Here is a 22,809-nt window from a genome sequence, read left to right on the forward strand (position 1 = left end):
ATTCTTTAAATCTAAATTGCCAGTTCCTCCAGCTCGATACAAATTATCATTCAAAAACTAAGAAGGTTGGTATTCCAGTTCCATCAGCTCCACGCCATGGTGCAAAACCTGTCTCACGTTCTTTCGGATATTGTCTCTCGTAAATTCTGCTGCAGACACTACAGAGCTTCAGTATGGATGGAAAAGAAAGGTCTGTGGATTATCACTTACCCATCACCAAGGTCCGCCCTTGCTCATCTTGGATACCCGGCAGCCTCTCAATCCGATCCCCCGAGGCCTCGACAGCGACTATATTTTCAAAGTCCGGTGTACCCTGGTAGTAACATGCCCTTTGATGTCTCCCGATCGGCGTCTTGTCTTGTGCAAGACCGTTCGCAACATATATTGAAATATGAAGGATCTGCATACGAAGTTTCACCAGTATCAACTCAGTTTTGTACTAAGGAGGCGATTACGTACATAGCCTTTATCCAGGATGTCGTCCTGAAGGAGGGGATTCAACAGGCTCTCAGCGGCTTGGACCATGTCTGCTTTGTTAGAAGACGGTTTGAAAAAGTATTTTTAGATCTCCAAGGTTATTCATACCTAATGTTTCTACTTGCCACACCAAGTGAATCCGGCGGACCTGAAGAGTGCACGTGTTATGGCCATGTATCATCTTCTTCAAGTACGGGATTGTTGCGGCAATCCCGAAACCGGTAGCGATCAGTAAGACGGTCTCATACTGATCCACAGACTGACTGGTGCCGTGAGGGCCAGTAAACAGGGCCGGGAAAGACACAGGGTGGCCAGACGCACTGCCAGCAAGGTAGAGAAGGTCTGCCGTCATACCCCTTCGTGGCTGGACCAGCAATTCAATGCTGTCGAGGTTTCCGCGCGACCAGGATGTGACGATGAAAGGGTGCGTCTGTGTCCACGACCACCACCCCATTGATGGCATCCAGAGGTTTACATATTGGCCTGCCTCAAACTTAATTGGCCGAGGCAAAACCACTCGGATCAAAATGGCTACTCTTGACTTGGGGTGTGCAAAAGTTCCTTCGGGAGAAAAGGAGACCAGGCCCCGCGGCGTACCGTCGCCGCTGAAAATTCCATTTCGGTAGAGAAAGCTGACTGTTTCTAGGCCCGTATTGAGGACGAGGGTCGCTAACCCAACGTAAAGATATAGCTTCGGTGGACCGCCATGGTTAGGAAGGTGTTGCCGGATCCCATAGATGAAGATCCCGGTCATTAGCTGATGGCCGCGAAGAAAGATTTCATACGACCATCGGCGAACGCGGGCGAGGGAAAGAAGCACAAGGAGGCCAATTGAAGCGGTGCCCTATCGGTGTTAGCTTTGTGCTCATGATCATCGGAGACGGACATACAATGAGGGTGAATAAGTTGCGCGTGTGATCCAGCGGGAGGGTAAACACCTCCCGCTGAACTTCAACAATGATGTGGAACGACAGGAGGGCAATGGACATCCATCCCGTTGCTCGATGGATTTGGCAGCAGGTACGCCATGAAATACCAAGATGATCAGCAAGAGACCCCAGGTGAGCAGCCGCGAGGGGATACATCAGGTTGACCAGAGCCAGCTCTCCCGCACGGCGGCCAGTTTCGGTCAGGGAATGTGGTCGGAAGAAAACCACAGTACTGTTGACAGCAATATAAGCCACATGAGTGAGAAAGCCCAGACGAGTCCAAGGGCCCACGGTTCGATGTCGGTGGAGGAGAACCGGAAGGGCAAGATGTTGCGAGAACAGAACGGACATGGGCTTGGCCCATTTCGTCAGCGTCGTCCGGGCCTGAACCAGGAAGCAAACGAGAAATATGCCACCAGCGGCGATCGCATAAAGCGATGAACCGTTCATATTCCGTCTGGGGCTTCTGAGAAACTGGCTCGACAGAGTAATCGAAGGCTTGGGAAGTCTATTTGAAAGAACATTCCATATTCCACCTGCTACATACCATCCTTCTGGAGAGCCTCATTTCGGTACGGACCCAATATTCGGAGGTCACATTGACAAATGTAGAACTAACACATTCAGTTAACCTTCAAGTGCCCCTCTCAAGTGATGGACCGACTCCAGTAAAAGAGTCACGTTGAATTCTTCGCACCTGTACTGTACGGCAGAAGTACATACTGCTTACTCGCCGCGTGCAGCTGATGCCACTGAGTTTCTGGATCAGACCAATCTCAGGTCTCGGGAGACTGAATTGTTGGACCATGAAAGTGCGTACATTCCATCTCACCCAGTGAGATCCATGGTAATTGATGAAGTTGCTTCGGAACAAAATAGAGAATTATGGGCTTTATAGCACTCCGCCCTGGGAATTTCATGCGATGCCAGGGGCCATAATGACGGATGGAGATACTCCTGGGGATGCGTCAGAGTGCAGAAGCCTGCAGTGCATTGAATCACCAAAGCACGTTCAGGCTTTATGCCAGGCGTAGATATTCTCTCGCCAGGCTGAGTATTATCAAAGAATGTGGTTAGTAGGAGATATCGACTGGTCTCGATCCCAGAAATATAAGTCGAAAATTGCCTTTAGAACCTCCTCGCGGTGTGGATCTCATTTCCCCCTTCCCTTTATCGCTCTTACCTCAAACTATCGTCACCTCTAATTTGTGCATCTGGTATCGTAGGTAAAGCGCGGAGCTGAGAGACGTATGGCGAACACACCAATCTGATGCGCCATGCCGAAACCGATTTTGTGGCAGGCTTTCAGACGGCATGGAAAGGCTCCTAGGAACTGGCTAGAGGCTATGCCAAGATACGAAGTTAGGTAGTGAAACGGGATGGGATGCTCAAGGCAGCACGGTCAGTACGTGCAGGTCGAATGGGGCAGAAGGATGAGAGTAAACAACACTTCAACTATGGCTATCTGCTAATCCTCGAATAGACTGTAACTCGTGTAGCTGATCTCTGTGTGATGCTAAAGATGCTATCTAAATGAATGTATATAATAAGCTCCCTTCCAAATTAGGCCAATTCCCTTACATAATCCTCCTACTGGCAGGCAGGCCGATACTCCCCCACTACACTAGGTATACATCAATGAAACGATTTGTGATAGATTACATAAGAAATCTATCCTATCTAAATTTACCCGACATATCACATCTAAAAGACGCAATCAAGCTGCCCTAGTAGACTTATTCTTCGGCATAGGCATAACCATCATACCGCACAATTCACTACTCTTTCCCATCACCCCCAGCACCGTATCAAACATACTCTAATCTCCAATTTACTCATCCACAACCTGCGCCTTAACTAGACCAGTCATCTCAGCTTGTTCCTCAACCCTCAATTTCATCCCCGGGATAAATTTGAGGATCAGCGGCCGAGTAGACGCAGCGAGGGCATGACTCCGCGCTTACTAGATTCGAGGCTGAAGATATAATGAAGGGTATTTAGTAAGAGTATATATAATCTGGGCGCTTGGGGCACACCATAAGAAATGAATAGAGTTCTGTCTAAATACATACTTAGAGGACATTCGAAGATCCAAGATATGATAGAAATACTAACAGTAATGCCTTCGGATAATACATACTACCTAACGCTACTAAGGCTCATATTCGTTTTGACACTAATGAACGTCGTTTTGACATAATATTATGTGGTCCTGTGGACAGTTCAGACAGTAATACATGGAGTACATGAACAAATGTGTGTAAAGTGACAACATTACCAAAGCGCTCTATGCCGCACACGCGGCATACTCATGAGCGATGTTCCTGGCCCTCGTATAGACTAGTTTCCTCGCAGCAGAGGGTCGGAGATACAGTCTTTAATGAGGTAAGTCTCTTTGCCGTCCTTATAACCATTGCTGATCGGCCCACTGCTGAAGAAGAGAGCTGTCTGTAATGCCAAAAACATTACCACTGTCCAAGAAGTCAAAGTCCGCATCCATCGCCGTAGGCAGAGGATACGGGGCGTTATAGCATCCAAAGCTTGATTCAGATGGGTTGCTCGGAAGTGAGCCGATTATCAATGTTTCCAGAATATCTTGACACGTTGTCAAACAATCAATAGCAGCATTTGCAGTGGCGTCCTCAATGGAAGAGCCTTTGAGTATTGCCTCCACTTGGCCCATCGCCATAGAGATATATAGATAGCCCTTAACATTCGTTTCGCCATAATGAAGTCTGTCTTCGGCATGTTGGACAAGTTTTTGAGCATCCTCAAGTAATTGATCGATGCGAGATCGATGCCATTTCGTGACAAGTATAGAGCTGCCCCTATCGAGTGCAAAATTCAATTCCGTGAAAAGGACCAATGCACCACGAGTGATCAGGTCTCGAAACATCCCACCACCGATGAGTAGCAAACGATGATAGAGATCATTTTCGAGAAGCGAAATCAGACTCAGTGTTGTGTCTAGGCAGATCCTCAGAGAAAAGCTGTAAATTGGGTTTTGTTTGGCTTGGACAGCATAGGGAAAGTGAAGACAGAGTAAAAAACGGCTCAAAGAATGGTCAGCATAGGCACATGCAAACTGCTTTGACGGATGAGCCCCGAGCTTTGCTATATGCTTGTCGACGAACGTACTCAAGCGTCGACATGCTGAGCTTAAGTTGGAGCCGATACTGAGCACGGTCTCGTATGGCGCAGGATCGCCTTGAAGGCGATTAATTGTCTGAAGAGCCTCAACCCTGACTTGAAGCGAGTCCGCTAACAAGCGCTGGAACGAAGTGGTCGTCAATCCACTATCCTCCTCCTGCAGGGCTCCATCTTGGAGTGGTATTTCTAGGACATCATCGTTTACATTTGAGGGCATTCTGGTAGTGTAATCTTCGACGGTGGTCATCGGAGGGACACCTGAGTCGACTGCAGTCTGCATATTGAGTTCTAGTATCGTATACCAAAGTCGCCGTCGGATCTCCTTCTGCAGATTGCTCATCTCTCCTAAATGATCCGGATCTTGATGCAATCCCATTTGCATGGCCATCCGTAAGAGCGAGCCGACTGATATCCAAACCAAATCCGCTCCAACCCGGTGGATTTGCCGAGCAAGTAGAAGCAAGCAATAAATTTGGAGTCCATCCAAGGTTAACCGATCTTTCTCCACAGGAGCCGACAGCCAAGATTGGCATACATAGATCCATGTTCGAGCCTTAAAAAGCAGCTCGGGGCACAATTTCGGACTGCCGCAAAGCGATGTAGCGATTGACATGACTAGGAGAAGCTTGACGATAGATGACGAATCGGCCGCCTCTAGAGCATCCATACACTTCGCATATTCTAATCGAAATGACCCGGCGTGGAGGATCTTGTAGCACCACTCAAATGAGTCGAAGTATGTTTGCACCAATTCGTCGATCACCTGGCGCGGCGGAAACGATTGATAGACGTCGGCGGGCAGAGGCCTGCGACTAGGGTGTCGTTGCTTGATGGCTCTGGCCTTTTCTTTACACTGGTTTACAGCCTGCGAGATTCGATCGGTCGTCACTTGCTCTGACGCCCGATGAGATGTATCCCGTGGGGTGGGTAACTTTTTTATGGTTGGGAGCCCCTCGATCTTCGAGATAGGTTAGCAAACCATAGCTTACTCCTTAGAGCTAAAAAATGTATGAAGGGGGTTTGATCATAAATACCAACGGAACCGCGCTCATCCAATGCCCGGGACCAAAAAGACGAGTTTTGGCTAGAGTGCCGTGAATGGCACCCGAATGTACCTGTGACTGCGTGGTAAGGACGGACGACGGGCTGCTGCGTTGGGATTCTTGATGTCTGTGGCCGCTTAAATTGACCCTGACCGGGGAAAGACAGCGTTCATCACCCTCACGAAGGGAATGCTCGGTGTTAGTTACTACACCCACCGTCGGAATTCTGGGGGTAGGCCCTCGGAAAGGCCAATGTGATGCATCTGGATCTTGGCCCGTAGAGTTCCTAACCACAGGCTGCTGGAGCGGCTGGGTTTGTTGAACGGACGGGCCTACAAATACATAGTCTTGCCCGTACGTACATGTGGTCTGCCCGTGTGATGTACACTGTCCGCATGGATTATCTCGGTCGCACTTTACTTTCCGACGTCGACATTCTGCACACGCAAAGGTCGGGCGTCTGCGCTTCTTCGCTGATTCAAACGATCTGGGCTCGGCCATTTCCAGGGTGCTTTGCAAATCAAATTTCCAGATTTACTTAGGCATGTCCGGGTTCGATGCAAATTGTCTAGCAACGGTCATACGGTCGATTCTAGTGCTGGTGAAGGAACAACAACCCCAAAAAACCCGAAGGGGTGACGGCAAATAGATTCTTCGAGTCAAATCTTCCGGATCGGAGCAAGCGGTCGGAGCCGAATTCGGACAATCCACCCCGGCTGTCGGTCTTTTCTTCCTATTCAGAACTCTTTTTTCAGGTTGCCCCGTTGTTCTCGGCTTTTTTGGAATCCGGCAGAACTTTAGGCCCGCCGTCAACCTCGAACCCGATGGGATTTTTGAATCGGCAAACCTCGTCACCCCAAACCAACTCCAGGCCAAAAAAAAAGAATAAAAAAGAATAAAAAAAGACGCTGATTAAGGACTTTCAACCATAATCGGAGAGTCGTGGAGAGTTGCGTATTGTTGCAGTATAGATAGACGGTGGTACATGAAATCAAACCGAAGAGAAATTGTAACGATAACACAATATTTTCCGGGCAACACGCTTTATTTCCATTAGGTGCTGATTTTGAAGTTCAAGTTTTCGCTACCGTCACTACGATCCTCTAGCCGAGCATCAAACCTTCGGATCCGTCCAAGCTGCGCGACCTGCCATGTAGTAGTTCAAGCTCGAAATTGAGTCGAGCGTACCAGTCCGGAGACTGAGACTTGACGGCCCTGATCCTAAAGCAGGACGGCTTCCGTTTCGCGATGCTAACTCGCCGCTGTTAGTAGAGTGAAATACTCGCTTTAACTCCAAGTCTCGTCGGACAGAAGGAAACACGGTGGGTCGCGTCCAGGGAGATGGGGTGTAATTATCTGCTCGGTCATATATTGAGTATTGGGCTTTATTGTTATGGATATATTGGCGGAGAAGTCTAAACAGCTCCGAATCGGATCCGACTACTGTATTCATTTTACCAAATCATTATACTACAACTGTTTCCCGTAGATTGAATAAGTACAAGGAAATTCTATCCCGAGGTTAAATCAGATTATTTTAGGCTACCACGTCCTCGCTTTTCGATTTTATACAGGGGTTCTGTCGAATCGGAGCAATCTCGCTGTATAGTATACCCACTTTGACTGTCTAGAGTATACTTGTAGTAAGGTAAATCTAAGGCTGTCCTTACAATGAGCTTATGTTATCTCTGCGGTATCGCTGCCAGCCATGTAGATCGAAGATAACTTGTTCGGCTACATAATATTATTTGCTCGTGCATATATAAATGCAACCCCAGCTCCATTTTATATATGAAGAATCTTCGATTTTCTTGTCTCACTCGAAGAAGATAGTTCATTGCCGGGCTCAGCAGACACCCTAGTCCGAATCCTGATACCGAGATGTGAGATCTGTAACGGAGATAAAGTCCTATTCTGGCCATGTGCCTGCTGAGTCTCACCCGAGACCGGAGATAATATTCATTACAAAAACTAGCAGTCGAGATAATATTTAACGCATCTCCCTCCCATCACTTTTGACGTCCATCCCCATATATTTTACAATTCCTTCAAAATCAACTTCGAGAGTGTTTTTGCTATAGATACAGATTTGATATTCATTCATCGAAATAACAATGGCACCATTGAAAGTTCTCATCAGCGGAGCAGGCATTGCTGGCAACGCCCTCGCCTTCTGGCTCTCACACCAGCAGCACGATGTTACAGTTGTTGAGAGATTCCCCGACTTGAGGTCTTTCGGCTTACAAATTGATATCCGCGGACATGGAATTGAGGTCTTAAAGCGGATGGGGCTTGAAAGTGCTTTCCGTACCGTGTCGGTCAAGGAGCAAGGACTAGAATTTGTGAACCGCAATGGTAAAGCAATAGCATACTTTCCTGCGAATAAAACTGGCGAAGGACTTCAAAGCTTCACAACGGACTATGAGATTATGAGAGGTGACCTTATCCGGCTCCTTTACGATAACGTCAAAGATCGTGTACGATACGTGTTTGGAACTACCATCGAGGATTTCGAGCAGCTGGATGATTCTGTTGAAGTTCGACTCTCAAACGGTCACAAGGACCGCTACGACCTTCTAATCGGCGCCGATGGGCAGTGGTCTCGGACTCGGAAGCAGATGTTGGGACCCCGAGCCGAAGATCCTATTCACTTCCTTGGGGTCTACGCGGGTTACTTCACCATCCCTTGCCAGATCAAGAACGAAGAGACATACAATGGAACTGCCTATATTGCTCCGGGTCAGCGACTCTTATTCACCCGAAGACACAAGCCAGACCGCATACAGGCATACCTGGTTGGCCTGACTGATTCTGAGCGAATGATGGCTGCCCGAAAAGTGGGTGTAGAGGAGGAAAAGGCTGTCCTGTCAGAGCTGTTCCGCTCGGCTGGGTGGCGCTCAGAGGAACTGGTCAAGGAACTACAAGAATCAGATGACTTCTATTGTGAGCACATGGGTGTTGTCAGGCTAGACTCCTGGAGTGATGGGCGGGTTGCACTTCTGGGAGATGCAGCCTATGCCCCTACAGCAACCACGGGAATGGGGACAACGTCCAGCCTAGTCGGCGCCTACGTTCTGGCTGGCGAGATCCAGAATCATTTCGTTCGCTCTGATACCTCTAAGGAAGCACTTCTTGAAGCTTTGCACACTTATGAGCAGCATTTCCGCCCCTTCATGGACAGCGTTCAGCATGGTATCAAGAGAGACGAAACCTACTGGCACAAGATGCCGTCCGGCTCGTTCACGCTTGCGTGTCTAAACCATTTCTTGTCTCTCGTATCTTTCTTTAGGCTGGATGTGCTTGCCAAATATATTATGCGGGAAGATATTGGTAGTTGGAAACTCCCTGATTATGAGGGGATGGACCTTCGGCAGGACAAGAAGTGATCTACCAGATCACACTTAACACATGCTAATGTGTTCCTTGTTTACTGTGTGGGGTACTGAATGTCAGTTTCTTTTGTTTCAGATATACACGATCGACTCTGCCAATGTCTATTTCCTTGAGGATACAAGTGCTTTCTATTGCTCTTGATCAAATTACAAAGCAATTCTAATATGGTATCAAATCAGTGGAGTGTTGATCCTAGAGGCTGGTCTTTCCCTTTTTTTATCAATGTCTACTCTATATAGAAAATCATAATTGTGGACCTTTTTTTTTGATTAATTTTTCTCGGAAGTGGGAGTTATAAGTCATATAATAGACAGACCTCGCACAACTAACGGGCTCCAATAAGGTTGGTATAAAGAGTTGAATGGAAAATTTAACGTTTCTCAACCCTACGTTTGAAATAAGTGGTAAAAATAAGATGGAGCATCAGGCCACCTATGAAGTTCACGAGCTGACGTCACGACAGCCACAGCGACTATATTGAAAGAGGACTATGAGTAAAGCCCTCTTCAGAATCTGGTCTTTTGTGTTCCGAGGGCCGTATCAGGAGACCTGGGTTCGGAGGTTCGGACCTGTAGTGATGGCCGGGAGCCGGTCTAGACAACCGTAAGTTGGCCACATAACATGAGGTTGGATATTAAATGCATCATTGTCTGAGGGCTGGGATTTATTCATATATTGGTTAACTTGATTGAAGAAATCTCATTGGCAACCCCCAAATTCAATTACCGTAGATCCCAGGATTTTTTTTCTCTGGTATGCGACAATAATTTAATTAGGAAGGAACTTAGAGACGTCGTACCCGATACGAAAGCAAAAAGCCTCTGATTTTGCAATGGGTCTTTACTTAAGCTTTAGGCTATTACTACAGCGGACCCCAGTGAGTCGACAGTTATTCAAGGGAATTTTATGCGGGGTATAGTTACTGAGTGGTGTGAGGTGAAGGGGCTTTGCTATATCACCATTAATTATCTTGAAAGTCGAAACTTGATGAGCATCTTGGTATAAACATCTTGCCATTTTCTATAGGGTTCTTGGTATTCCAAGAGGTGAGGAGGGCTGCACAACTGCTTAATTAGGCCTTTGTTGGCTAGGGAGATGATTTAAACCAAATTAAAACTCAAAACGCGGTTGCCATAGCGGTTACTTAACAGCGGAACTTAATTCTGCTGAGCCGGTAGATATTTGTCTTTGTATGCCTCCACATACTTCATATTTACTGCAATCCTTTGCAGGATCTGACCTTTAGCCTCTTGATCATGACCATATTCCTCAGAAGAATACTTTTCAACCTAGAGCTCCAACACCACCACCGCTGCTAGTTCAAGGCTCAATTCCATCTACTTTTCAAACTCCATATAATCCTTAACGGCTAGACCATGAGTTCGACAGTCTAAAGAAAAGCCTCCAGAAAGAATGGACACTTTCTACTGTAGCAGCGCAGTGTTTCACATTCAACATCTTGAAAAGCTAGCCAGGTGGCAATGAATATGAGCCTTCAACAATAAGTTCAGGCCCTTCGGGTCGAGAATGCGCGAAAACCCAAAATCGCGCTCAGCAGCTTGATATGCAGCAAAGTCAGCCAGGTCGACGGATTTATAACGACTTCCAAGTGAGCTAATGGCTACTGTTTAGCATCAAAGTGCATATTTTGAGCCCTTCCATTCAGGTGTTCCGTGGGACTTACAGCAAAATCGAGATCATGTAACTGAGATGTTTCCTAACAGCCTACCGGTTGACAACCAGACCAGCCAATTTGGGAAAGCCTTTCGATCTCGAGTTAGACCACAACTCCTTTGCCTCTGTGGGTCAGACACGGAGTATTTGGCATACCCATCCATGCACAGTAGCTAACAATTGTGAAGGTTCTCCTCAGCAATGGATAGTCATTTCTTGCAGATAGAAATTACCATTTCGAATGTAGCAAACTTGGTCATTCCAGTCTCGATGTGTCGCAGACAGTAGCACATATTAGGCAAAAATAGAAAAGATTTCAATAAACGCAAGGTCAATTAGGGACTCTGCAAGCCAAAACTCATGACTGCTGGAGTAAGGCCCAAATAATACATCGCTGAAAGAACAGAGACTTCCAGACCCTACCTTTTGAAAAGGAAAATCCCTCTGGTAGTTAAATAGCGTACCGAAAGGACTCATACCGGATTGAAAGGCAATACCAAGAGTCCGAGTTTTTCTGCCCTCTTCGAATAATTTGATGCTTTCTTGGGTAAAGCGGCACTCTTCCATAATTATATCCTTGAACTGCAAGAGGAAGTTAAATTATTGAACAAAAAGCTACAATTTCTGAGATAGACAACGATTCCTTCTGAAATTTGACAGTACACATTGCCTGCGTAACCAAGTCAAAAATTCTTGGATTCTATGATTCAATTAATTACAGAGATATGACAAGAAATTGTCATCTCAAACCTTTCCAGAGTAAACTGGACTCCATAGACAAAAGTTGGCGCTGTGACCTCGCAATTTTCAATTTCCAGTATCAGCACCTTCTGGAAAGTTTCATGACCACAGTTTTAGCGAGTTCTTTCAACCAGAGTATAATGCATCTGAAAGAAGCCATTCCTTCAGTAGGCTTAGCGAGATCCACATGCATCTAGACAAATAAGCCAGATAGACACTCCGGAACAACCAATAAGATTTTTCAGGACACGACGACAACGAGAGAGCTCAATTCTATCTGATTAACAGTAGATTGATTCATTTTCTTTATCTTGAAAACATTATTCCTTCGCTGAGGTTGAGTACGATTACTTCTTTGCATAACTAATAGAACGTTCTACGTTCTATTCCTCACGCGGAGGTAATTACTATGGCTGGTTGATGGCGGATAGCAGATATCGAGCAGATATTCAATAATCTTCATTGTCTCTTAATTTCTTTGCGGGTGTGTCTAGGTATTACGTCAAGTACTATAGTTGAAATGAACTTTATGATTGCACTCAAGCATAGATGTCACCATCGTCAGTCCAGAGGCAAAACTGCCTCTGGGAATCGCAAAGCACACCACCATTCACCCACTACAATAAGTACAGTTATCAATAGCGGAAAAGAGTATTCCATTGTTCCGTCCTTGCCATAGCACCAGGATTTTCAGGATGGGCTTTCCTCAGCAGTCAGGCCCATCTGAAGCTACCATTCTTTTCTCCAATCCAAGCCAATCGCGAGATCAAGAGAACTTATACTGACAATCCTCATGACCTCATAAAAGCAAGATTTTTCGATCAACCTCAGTCTATATCACAGCCCATAATGAATCTAAAACCCATGGAAATATTCCATCCAATTTTCGGCCACCGCTGGATCTTCGTTTCCAAGTGGAAGCTCAGACGGAACTGGGAAAATATCCCAAGACGATTTTTCCTTTCCCAAGACATTAGTGTTTGAATAGGTGTGCAATACAGCGTTAAAGGAAAAAGCCGATCGGCCAATAGAATACCATAGGGTGTTTTAGAGTATGATTGACTGTTACTAAGCGCATTGGTCATAAAATAACACAATAGATCGGTTTAAAGATAAATAGTGAGCCTTAGAAAGCCACGACGCACAAGGCCATATACTGAAAGAACGATTAGGCCTGTACTATATGATTGAACTTACAACAGGACCACTTGTTGCCCCTCAATTCACAGCATCGTTATTGTTTCTCCGAAAACACTCATGTTCATAAGTACTAGGAACCGATTACTGATAATAGAGAGGTAGATTGGACCTCAGCGGACTCACACCGGAGACCGTGGAAGGTGGTGGTCGGACCGTACTGTGCAAAGCTAACACAGATCCATGCAGACACAACGATGAACGATATCTACTTTCAACTTCGCCCCACAATGTCCGGGAGATGTTTGTCCGCGTCCTGGCATAGCCACGAAAGATTGAGGCGGGCCCGGTACGTGCGGCCCCATCCGTATGTCGATATCACAACCCATCCTTGCCCCGAGTCATTGCCGGCATGCGCCGTGTAGTATAGATGTATTTTAGAATCAATATCTCCTCATTTTGCGAGTTTTGTCAAAGGATTCTTCGTAATCCCTGAGTAGTTCTGAGGCCGCCGGTAGACTGGAAGTTGAAAGTTTGTCATGGGACACATCGTCCGCTAAGCTGATCAGCCATGACACCCCGGCGGGAGTCTCCAAAGCGTGTTGCGCAGCCGGAATTGGACACTCATAGATAGGCATAATGAGCAAATCGTATTTGAGTAAATTGGTCGATAGCGGTACGTTGAAAGTGCAGGAAGTCCCAGGGCAGTCAAATCACTTCAGAGTAATTTCTAGAGTGTCTAAAACAATTGAAAAACCGTGCAGCTCAATCAACAAAGTCATGTCGTGAACTCGTGAAGTGACTGCCCATTGCATTTGATTTCTTGTCATAAACGCAGTTCTAGAACACTATCGATTCTAGCTTTGGTGGCTACACCCTGTTTCCGCACTTGATGTGTTCATTGAATCATCCGAAGACACCGACACCATTTGATTGGAGGGCATTTCTGCCGGTCGTATGCGAGTGGACTGGGAAATCTGATGTAATCAGCTCCTCAAGGGCTTCATAGTAATTAATGAGAAGAATGCCAGAGACATTCTTCGGTACATTAAAGCTACTGAGTGTAATCGACTCGAAAAGAAGCTGAACCAACAGTAAGACTTCAGGGCAGAAAAGCCTTGCAAAGCATAAAGCTTAAATACTCGGCTTAGCCTTGCCTTCACCGTGGCTGCCGCATACTTACGAAGAGCAATCTTTTCTCGCGGGGTGAAGTATTTCATGTAGGAGATAGTACTGATAGTTTATCGGGCTTTCTACCCAGCGTCGCAGTTTCATCACAGCAAGATCAACCACAGCGTAGTCGCTTTTGATTTTCCCTGTTTTGTTCTTATGCTCATCTACACTCAATTCAAAGTCAATTCTGCTACAGTAAATCCCCCTCCCATGCACACTAAGATTTGAAATTGATTTCGATGTTTTAGACAAATGATCTCGAACCCTAAGGCTAAGCCGACGATGAAACTGCCTAGCCCCGATATAGCTCGTTGCACATCACCCGTACACTTTAGTAGGGAACAGTTAAAATATGACAAGTTTGCCAATTTCATTGTAATTCCGACTCAACGAGCTGAGATATTACCAATGTCCATAGGTTCCTTTCAAAGTGCTTAGTGGTATTGTACCAACCACCGGGAGATATAAAACTGAATTGATGTTTTGTTTATTAGACATCATTTATATGGACACCAACAGATTTGATCTACTATCGTGTATTTTCCACCTATCTAATAGGTTGTATAAACCGACACTGGGTCAACCCATACTGGTAACTACCAACTTAAGTTATAGTACGCTCAACTTCGAAATTGTATTTACTCAAGGTCGATACGAATACCTGGAAAGCCCATCGCTTTTCAAGTTCTGGGCTAGCTAATATCAAATTACTTGAATATCTAATGAAAATTTGAAAGAACCGGATTTTTCATCGTATAATATGACGCGTTCGATTACGTTTTGTGCAAGAAAATCTATAGGGTTGGATTATGAACGTATGGATTTGATATGATTTTTATATTTTGGAGAGAAATCATGCCGAAGGTTCATCCCAGGTCAACGGGTCATTCAATCCTACTACTGAAGATCTCGTCATAACAATCCCCTCGAAGGCTTAGAAAAGACCGCATGAAGAATATGAAACCAACAAATCTTCTGAGCATTGCAATTTGTGCGGGTAACTAACTACCTCCCCGCATTGATCTGGTGTAGTACTTGCTGCCACATCTTTCAGTTCTGCGACATCTCTAGTATCCCAGAAGTGCGGAGAATCCGACCACTCCACTTTCCAGAGGATCCTAGAACTTAGCATCTGTTAGCTCTTTCCATTTATCTGGTAGTATTTGAAATAGCTTACAGTACCAGAACCCTCTGGTATCTCTACTATCTTCTTTTATCCAGGAATTATCTGTGATATTCCGAGATCTGGTACCCTCTGCAGAGGCAAGTGGTTCTCTATCGGAATTGTGCCAAATTTTGAATCAAATGGCCAGAGAGTGTGATAGGATCAAATAATCTGTTTGACGAACAACACACAATTACAAAGTCGACCTTTAACCTGCTACTGATTAGCCTGAGAAAAGCGACCATTATGAACTTTTGACACAAACACTTTACTAAGCATGGCCTATGATATAGTTAGCGCAGCATTTTTGTTGTAGGGCGGTTATTATTGGACGTATCGATGCTTTCACAATCGATCTTGGCACATACTAAAAAGTGTTAGTGATTCACTCGGTCAGTGAACCCGCTCGGCCGGAAATCAATTCATGGCAGCACTATGCCACTTAGTTCACTATCCCACGCCCGTTCCCAGACCAAAGAAACTGGCCAATAATTAAGTGTCCTTTCCGGCAGAAATCCGGCGCAAGCTTGGAAAACTACGTTCCAGACGTGACAATGTGGAACCACCATTTTCATTGGACGGTTGAAAGAACCGCCAGCCATGTTAATTTCGGGCAGATTTCATCGAAATTTCACGTCAAATATTCCTTTCGAATACGGTAGCTTTTTTGAGTTGTCTAGCTCATATGGCGGTATGGTGGGTGTTCGTTAAAATGCAGCCCTTTCCTTCCATTATCTGAAACACCCCATCTTAACGTTTAAAAGTAAACTGTCCAACTAATGCAAAGGCATAAGTTCTTTGTCACAGAGCTACTGCAACTGTGCACGATTGTGTATGGCTTTCCGATGGAATCCGCCATCGTTAGATAAAACCCGGATAAGTATGACATTGATCCAACGGTCGTTAAGGATACTGAGTCATGAACGAAAAGTTGATCTCCAATAGAAATGCCGATCATACTAATTTCTTGTAATACGAGCTTATTGCATGATGTAATACGAGCTTGAATCGCAAATTAATATCATCAGTAAAAACTTGAATTCAGAGCCAGGCCACTCACTTCCTATCAGCCCTTCAAGCTCGGCTTCTACTCAATTGGTAATTCAAGTATATAAACCCAGATTCCGTGATCTACCACTGTAAAATCCTCCCATCAATCGAATAGCTTCTCAATATACATCCACGATGGCTGACCTTGAAGACTCATCACTACAATCGGTGGCGGATTGGTTGACCCCGACCAATCCATTTCAGTTCAAATACCCATTCAGTTCCAATGATTTTCAACTGCATTCACATTCTTTCTCGATTCTTTGGGATGAGACTGGTGACAATGCACCCGAGAAAGATCCAGGAGAGTACACCTATCCACAGAGCCCACTTACCGGCCTGGATAATCTGTACAGCGTTGATACACTTTGCGACGTACGTAATGCTTAGTATCAGATTTGAGCGATCTTGACTCATGCCTCCTAGCCAGACGCATCCTTAACATTACCCTTACCTGTACCAGGAACCTGGGGTATGTGCAAATACGCGGAAGCCAAAAATGATTATCCACAAATGCCTACCTGCGATGCCCGGCAGCAATTATATCATGCTTCGACTGAAAATTTTGATTCAGACATAGCAGGTTCTGGTTCATCTCGTTCACAAGCCGAGCAGTCATCAGGTCCGAAGTGTGGCCTCAAGAACGCAGCGTCCTGTGACAGAAGTCACCGGAGACATTCACATAACGAAGTGGAAAAGCGGTATCGGCAAAATCTGGATCGAGGGTTTCGGCACTTAAAGGATATACTCGGGCACCACGCGGAAAAAACAAATCAAAAGGCAAAAACAGAAATTCTTGACGAGGCTTACAATTATATTGTGGAGCTGCGAGGAAAAGTAGAAATGCTTCAAGCCGAACTGAAAAATACACGGGAAACACTGTTCCCTGATACCTGCAAGTATACTCTTGCCGATGGCTAGCTTTCCGCGGTGTTGTCCTGAATCGAACGTAACAGTGCGGAAACAAAGCCAGTCATGTGAGCGATAGGTGATATGAAGCTCCCTAAACCATATAGAATTGCTAGCTACTATTTTTCGTACATTACTCTAATTTGTTCGTATGTGCTCATTGGCCGTCACTCAATCGCGGTTAATAACGCACAACTGCAACCCCTGTGCAAATGACGGTGACTTTGGAACAATGAATAACGAGTTCGAAGCCTAGCTTCACCAGTCATCATTGGCCGTTTACACGGTATTGATTGGAGGTCTCCCGTACAGCGGATACAATTCCGGTCTGGGAGCTGAATTTTCCCGGCTCCGATTGCAGTGTCATGTAACCAAAGTAGTGGGAGTATCGGCCTGCCCACCAACATTGGAATTCATGTAAGAAATGGCCTAAATTGGAAGGCAAAGAAGCAGCCCTAAGAAGTGAAATTTCATACAATGATTTCAGATGTCATCTTCAGCATCACCCATATCAATCATACGACAGTCTATTCGAGAGAGTGCTAGCAGACAGGCCTTGCTGGGGTGTTGTTTTGCGCTCACCCCTTTGCCCCATTTGACTTGCACGTACCGGCCGTGCTGCACCTTATCCCGTTTCACTAGATAGTTGAATATCCGGCATGGTTAGGGTATGCAACATATTAATGGGATACTGCAGTATCTCTTTGCCACGTAATCCGCCTAAGCCTATTGGCCCTCACTGCCGCGTCAACCCTCAAAGTAATTAGGATACTCATATTGCTTCATGGCCTTTCTGGATGGTTCTGGTATCGCTTGTCCCGGTAGGATACCAGCAGGTAGTGTAAAGCCCCGGGAGTCACCATAAGGCCCTGCCAGAAATGTCTGAGAGCCTACAAAATTAGGGAAGTAATGTCCAACTGAATGAGGGCTCAATGTCGCGGAAGGTTCTGCCTCGAAATGTTGCCATTTTCTCTTCGCCTGCGGTGAATTGGACACGCGAGTATAACCATATCTCGGGTGAATAGAGAGGTCTTGGTGTATCTGTGTGGAGAGACTTGGGATGGACTGGGGGTTGACCGCAACTTCTTCACCAGGTACGAAAATTGGCTGTTCAGGGTTCGCTCTTGTTGAGCGGCTGCGAATGGAGAGCGATTCGGGTTTTGGATCTGGACCGGGGTTTCCCTCAATTGGAATAGGGCTCTGCACTTGTTTTACCCAGCTCACCAGAGCTTCCGCTGCGTCGGGAAGATTTGGTCCGGAAATTGATACCATATTTCTTCCGTCTGCGTATCTGTCAGCCTTGCTACCCCTCCAAGAAGGGGAGGGTTTAACCTTTCGCATACCAGTGACCCCGTCTAAGAATTTCTCTTCTTCTTTTCTGACCCGGTAGACTTCGTCCAGTATCTTCAATCGTTCCATCGGTATAATCTGTCTACGTATGGGCTGGTCTGCCGCTTCGAGTCTCTGTGCGGTAATGCCGTAGCTGGTTCGCAGCTCGCAAAGAATGTGAATGAGAAGTCTAATACGCTCTAGTGATATGGTCAGAAATCTTCTTCTCATAATGCTGAGGATCTTTCCGTAACAATTAATCTGTACAGATATGGAACGACAAAGAAGGACAGATAAGCAAGTGATTACTTACCCGATTTTGGGAGATGGTCGGGCTCCCTGTGGCTCACTCCCGTCGGCCACCACGGAGGCTTGGTCTCCTCCGGTTCGAGTTGTTGTATCTTCCCGAATACTATCTTGCGTCCATTATAGGGATATTTGACTTGCTTGCGTGGTTCGACCAGCTTGACGTACGCCTTGGCCAGTACACGACAGTTGGACTGCTGCAGATTCTGGAAGATCTTCTCATAGTACCGACGCAGAAAGTCACTTTCCCGGACCGAGATGAATGCTTTCTGGTCACTTTTCATACCAGGATTTGCACCCCATGGTCCTCGGTGCTGGGTTGGTTCTAGGTTCTGGATCGACAAGCGAGGCGACATTCCTGATCCTGGTGGTGTTTCCCACATTATCGGTGGCATTGACGCCGGCGTGGGCGCCGCTGGGACTGAAAAATGACCATCGAGGACACTCCTATTCACATTCGACCAGGCAGTACCAGGGAGTGTTTGTATCAGGATTGGGGACTGTCCACTGGACATAAGATGGGGTTTTGGTGGAAGACCCAGCTCATCTACAAAGTGGGATCAGCCTTCTCGCTGGTAATAACGGCTGCGGCAGGTTATTTGATACTCACATGGGGATTTTGGTGAAATGGCATTTCTCGACCTTGCCACCGCTCGCAGAAATTCATCTGTGACGCGGGGAGACAGGATGGTCTTGCGACTGTTGGCAATGGATGGGGACGACTCATGGCGGAGATTTCCCTCCCAATCAATGTAGATCAGGGCAAAATGGGGGAACGCCATATCTTGTGGCAGATCCGACTGGCTTTGTATCGACATTATGGTTGGAATCTGCAGAGATCGTGACCTACATCAGTACGGTCAGGCTTAAAGTGGAATGGAAGGAATGGCCGACGAGATCGAACGGATGAGAAGTGGACATGAGGGTGAAGGACGATACCGTGGAGCACAGACGAGTCAACGAGGATTCAAATGTCGAGCACATTGACAACATTCTAAGACGAAGAGGGTGGTGTGAAGGTAGGCTTGTGGCCAAGAATCATGTCTGGTGGATCAGATGCACGACATTGAGGAGTAAAGAGAATTCCGAGGGTCCCACGAGACACACTCAGGGAGCCGGGGATTTATAAAAATCCACCTCAGCCACCCGAGGGGAAAAGGAAGGAAAGTAAACGCTGTATTGGCTGTAGCGCGAGGACTGCTGCGATTGATGCAAACTGTTCGTGCACAGAAATACTACAATGCAAGACTGCGCGACCAGGCGCATTGGGAAAGACTGGAGACTGGGTGCTTGAGCCCCGAGATAGGACCCGATAACACCATGCACGACGGTTTTGCCGGCTGTACTTCCCTGCTGTTGATCCTGGGACATGCAGGCCCCTGCCAAAAGAACTGCAGAAAGCAACTATACCCTGGTTTTGCACTTTCCCTGGCCAGCATTTATCTCGATCGCTGGCTGGTTGAGCGGCCTCTAGAGAGGGTCCAGGGCACATCTTCTCATGGAGGATCGATGGATTACGACTTTCTAAGTCTGGCGGGACCTGGGATGCAGATTAGAAACTTATCGACACAAAATTACGCATCGTCTTGCTGTGCTCTATCTAATGCGATGCCACTCTAATTTGAGCCTCGTGCATGAGAGCAGGAGCCTCCCGGAGACGCCCCCGCGCCGATCCCTCTCGAATGGCATGCGAACCATTTGACATATTCCCCAAGTTGCCGACTCGATCATGATTCATGCAGAGTCATGCATGCAAGAACATCACCCAGGGACTTGCACTCCAGTACAAACTATGTCGTGAAGCAGGGCCTTTCAGTCCCGGCCTTCTGCCATCTCAATTTTAATCCTCAAAACGAACCTCTCCAGACCTCAAGAGGCAGATTCAGAATCTGGCCATTCCCTTCACTCTTCAGGTGTTGTGTTACACATGCCAGCGCCATCTACGGGACTGGCTAAAGAAGATTACCTGATTGATGAACAGGATCTTTCTTTTCCCTGCTGACTCCTACTCCAACTGAACCCATTTCCGACCCAGGCCGTCTGCATACTGATCCGGCCTGTTGTACACTTCGTTTGCTCGAATTGAGGTCTATCTAATGGACCACTCACTCTGCAAGTTGCAGCTTTATCACCAATAGCGCCAGAGCGATGGCCTCCATTGGTCAACAGCGTTCCGTCGTGGTGCTGAAGTTTGGTGGAAAGAAATTGAAAGAAAGCACGAATCATGGAACGAGTCACACGCCTTACGGATGTAGCGTGATACCATTCTAGGTCGCAAGAAAAGATTTCGCGTAGCCCTAGCCCCGTTCCAGCGGAAGTAATTCATGTCCAGTGAACTAAATCGTTACTACGACACAGACGACAATGGCATAGGGCTCCCCTTGTATCGCAAGAAACATATCGCCCGTCAGCAGCATTAGCCATCAACATAGATTGTGGACATGCATCTGCAGTGGTATCACCTGTATGGCATGCAGCATGCAATAAGGCGAGCATCGATCCCCGCTTGGAGGCATCGCGGCAGTGTTTGTATTGATATTAATTTGCTACATCAGATTGCACAACCCTTGTACCCGTCAATCAAGAAGCGATCAATGGTAGAGTATTTTGTTCAAATGGCGCGTGCGTATATACCAAAGTAAATGCGATCCCCACAAATGATCCTGCCAAAAGCTTCTTTGGGAAACGTCCCACGAAATGACCGGTTACAGGTGTCGAGGCAGCCAATTTAGGCGCAGGACGATGGTTCGAGACACGGCCCGGTGCGCACTTGCCCATGCGTCCCGTGCATTCCGGGAGAACACATGACGAATTGGGTGAATAAGGGTTTTTTTTTTATTCAATTTTGATTCAATTTTGTCTTCATGTATCACGCGCTCGTTCTGAAATCTCACGAACCCGCGTATCCAAGTTCTCGGCGGCGCTAACTTGACATGTAGAAGCCTGGCGAGCTAATTAGTACTGGGCGCCAGTCACGACTATGGAACCCAGTTTTCTCATGGCCAAAGGCTGAAGCTCGGCATTTGTGTCAACCGTTGTTCCGGATCTGCGCTGTCACTAACGTCCCTGGTTGGATCTCCCTGATTGGAGCGGTATGCAGGTTGCGGTTCCCGCCCCACCACTTTCAGAGCTTCTAATTGGACGTATTAAACTGCCATCCATATATTCAAGTGGTCCGTGGTTCTGTGGAACCAGGGTGAGATTTATGCAAGAGACAGGAGAGGATATAATTATTTAATGGTGATAATGGTCGCATTCGCCGGGAGGGGGCAAAAAAGCCAGCAATCGACAACTCACAATTCGAATTAATGATGGACCATCACTCCAATATGGTCTTTTCCTGGAAAGCAGGTCTAACACTGCGTTCGTGTCCAACGATAGCGCTGCAGGTCAGCGTTAAAGCATGCTTGAAGACAAGAATTGTAACGGGTCAGAACACGACCTAGTGTCACGTGGACCACGTAACGTTTGCCATTAACCTTACCTTAACCACCGACGCAGCTGGGGCGGAACAGCGTGGCACCGAAACCGCACCGCATCTAGACCTCGTCAAACGCAGGTTTGGGTTGGATTTTCAATTTCCTTACCTGCACGGGCAGCCCACCGCGGATTTTGGTGTTAAAATATCCTCGTTACTGAGATAGTAATGAGGCCAGGATCACGTGCATACATGTATACATGTATAGTATACCTGTCTCCCAGTCTCCCTGTATCTTAGCCAACACATACAACAAATAATCAACTCCCTTAATAATATATCTATTGAAGCATCACCTTACAATCAAAATTGGCTTTGATGAACCTGCCCATGGGGTCTTGGCACACCCATGGGTTAACCAAAATACCCAAAAATATGCATAAATCGACTATAAACTTGATTAGTCACCTAATCTGATTTTGGTAATTTACTGTCGGATGCCCACATGGGCCGTACTGTACCAACCAATAGGAGATATACAACAAGTCGGAATTCATGTTTTGCCCATTACACTCAATTTATAAGGGCACTAACAAATTACTAATCGACTACGGTTTCAACATGGTATTCGTACTCTCCGCCTACCTAGTAGACTGTATAGACCCACACTAGGCCTGTCGTACTGACATTATTCTAGGTTATTAGTCAGAACATCAATCCGTCCTAAAATTTGGTTTTTTAAGTTTTCAAGTAACATACTGTGGATTCCGAAAAATGATCACCCCACAGACACATTCTAGCTCCCCACTCTAATTACGCTAACCTTGGTTTGCTTAGACAAAGTTTTGTATTAAGAGAGTTCAGTGTGGTGATTAGCTGTAGAAGAGGTCTGCAATGTGTGCTGTGTGCAAGGCT

The 22,809-nt window shown here is 46.3% G+C and overlaps 4 protein-coding genes across 4 annotated transcripts; 2 read left to right on the forward strand and 2 right to left on the reverse strand.

Moving 5' to 3' along the window:
* Nucleotides 1-3,810: 3,810 nt before the first annotated feature.
* On the reverse strand, nt 3,811-5,223 carry N7469_002085 (putative C6 transcription factor; the record flags this gene model as incomplete). Its single annotated transcript, XM_056641005.1, has 1 exon — nt 3,811-5,223. One exon carries the CDS (start codon nt 5,221-5,223, stop codon nt 3,811-3,813), a length of 1,413 nt encoding a protein of 470 aa, XP_056503499.1.
* A 2,490-nt stretch (nt 5,224-7,713) lies between these two features.
* On the forward strand, nt 7,714-8,985 carry N7469_002086 (uncharacterized protein; the record flags this gene model as incomplete). Its single annotated transcript, XM_056641006.1, has 1 exon — nt 7,714-8,985. One exon carries the CDS (start codon nt 7,714-7,716, stop codon nt 8,983-8,985), a length of 1,272 nt encoding a protein of 423 aa, XP_056503500.1.
* Nucleotides 8,986-16,067: 7,082 nt separating this feature from the next.
* N7469_002087 (uncharacterized protein) lies at nt 16,068-16,671 on the forward strand (the record flags this gene model as incomplete). The annotated part of the gene is made up of 3 exons (XM_056641007.1): nt 16,068-16,307; nt 16,396-16,404; nt 16,516-16,671. 3 exons carry the CDS (start codon nt 16,068-16,070, stop codon nt 16,669-16,671), a joined length of 405 nt encoding a protein of 134 aa, XP_056503501.1.
* Nucleotides 16,672-17,588: 917 nt separating this feature from the next.
* On the reverse strand, nt 17,589-19,258 carry N7469_002088 (DUF2841 domain-containing protein; the record flags this gene model as incomplete). The annotated part of the gene is made up of 3 exons (XM_056641008.1): nt 17,589-18,370; nt 18,484-19,023; nt 19,087-19,258. 3 exons carry the CDS (start codon nt 19,256-19,258, stop codon nt 17,589-17,591), a joined length of 1,494 nt encoding a protein of 497 aa, XP_056503502.1.
* Between the last annotated feature and the right edge of the window lie 3,551 nt (nt 19,259-22,809).

Source organism: Penicillium citrinum (assembly GCF_028827155.1).
Source record: "Penicillium citrinum strain IBT 23319 chromosome Unknown utg000002l:1.0-3833315.0:1.0-3834789.0, whole genome shotgun sequence".
Taxonomy (NCBI): Eukaryota; Fungi; Ascomycota; class Eurotiomycetes; order Eurotiales; family Aspergillaceae; genus Penicillium; species Penicillium citrinum.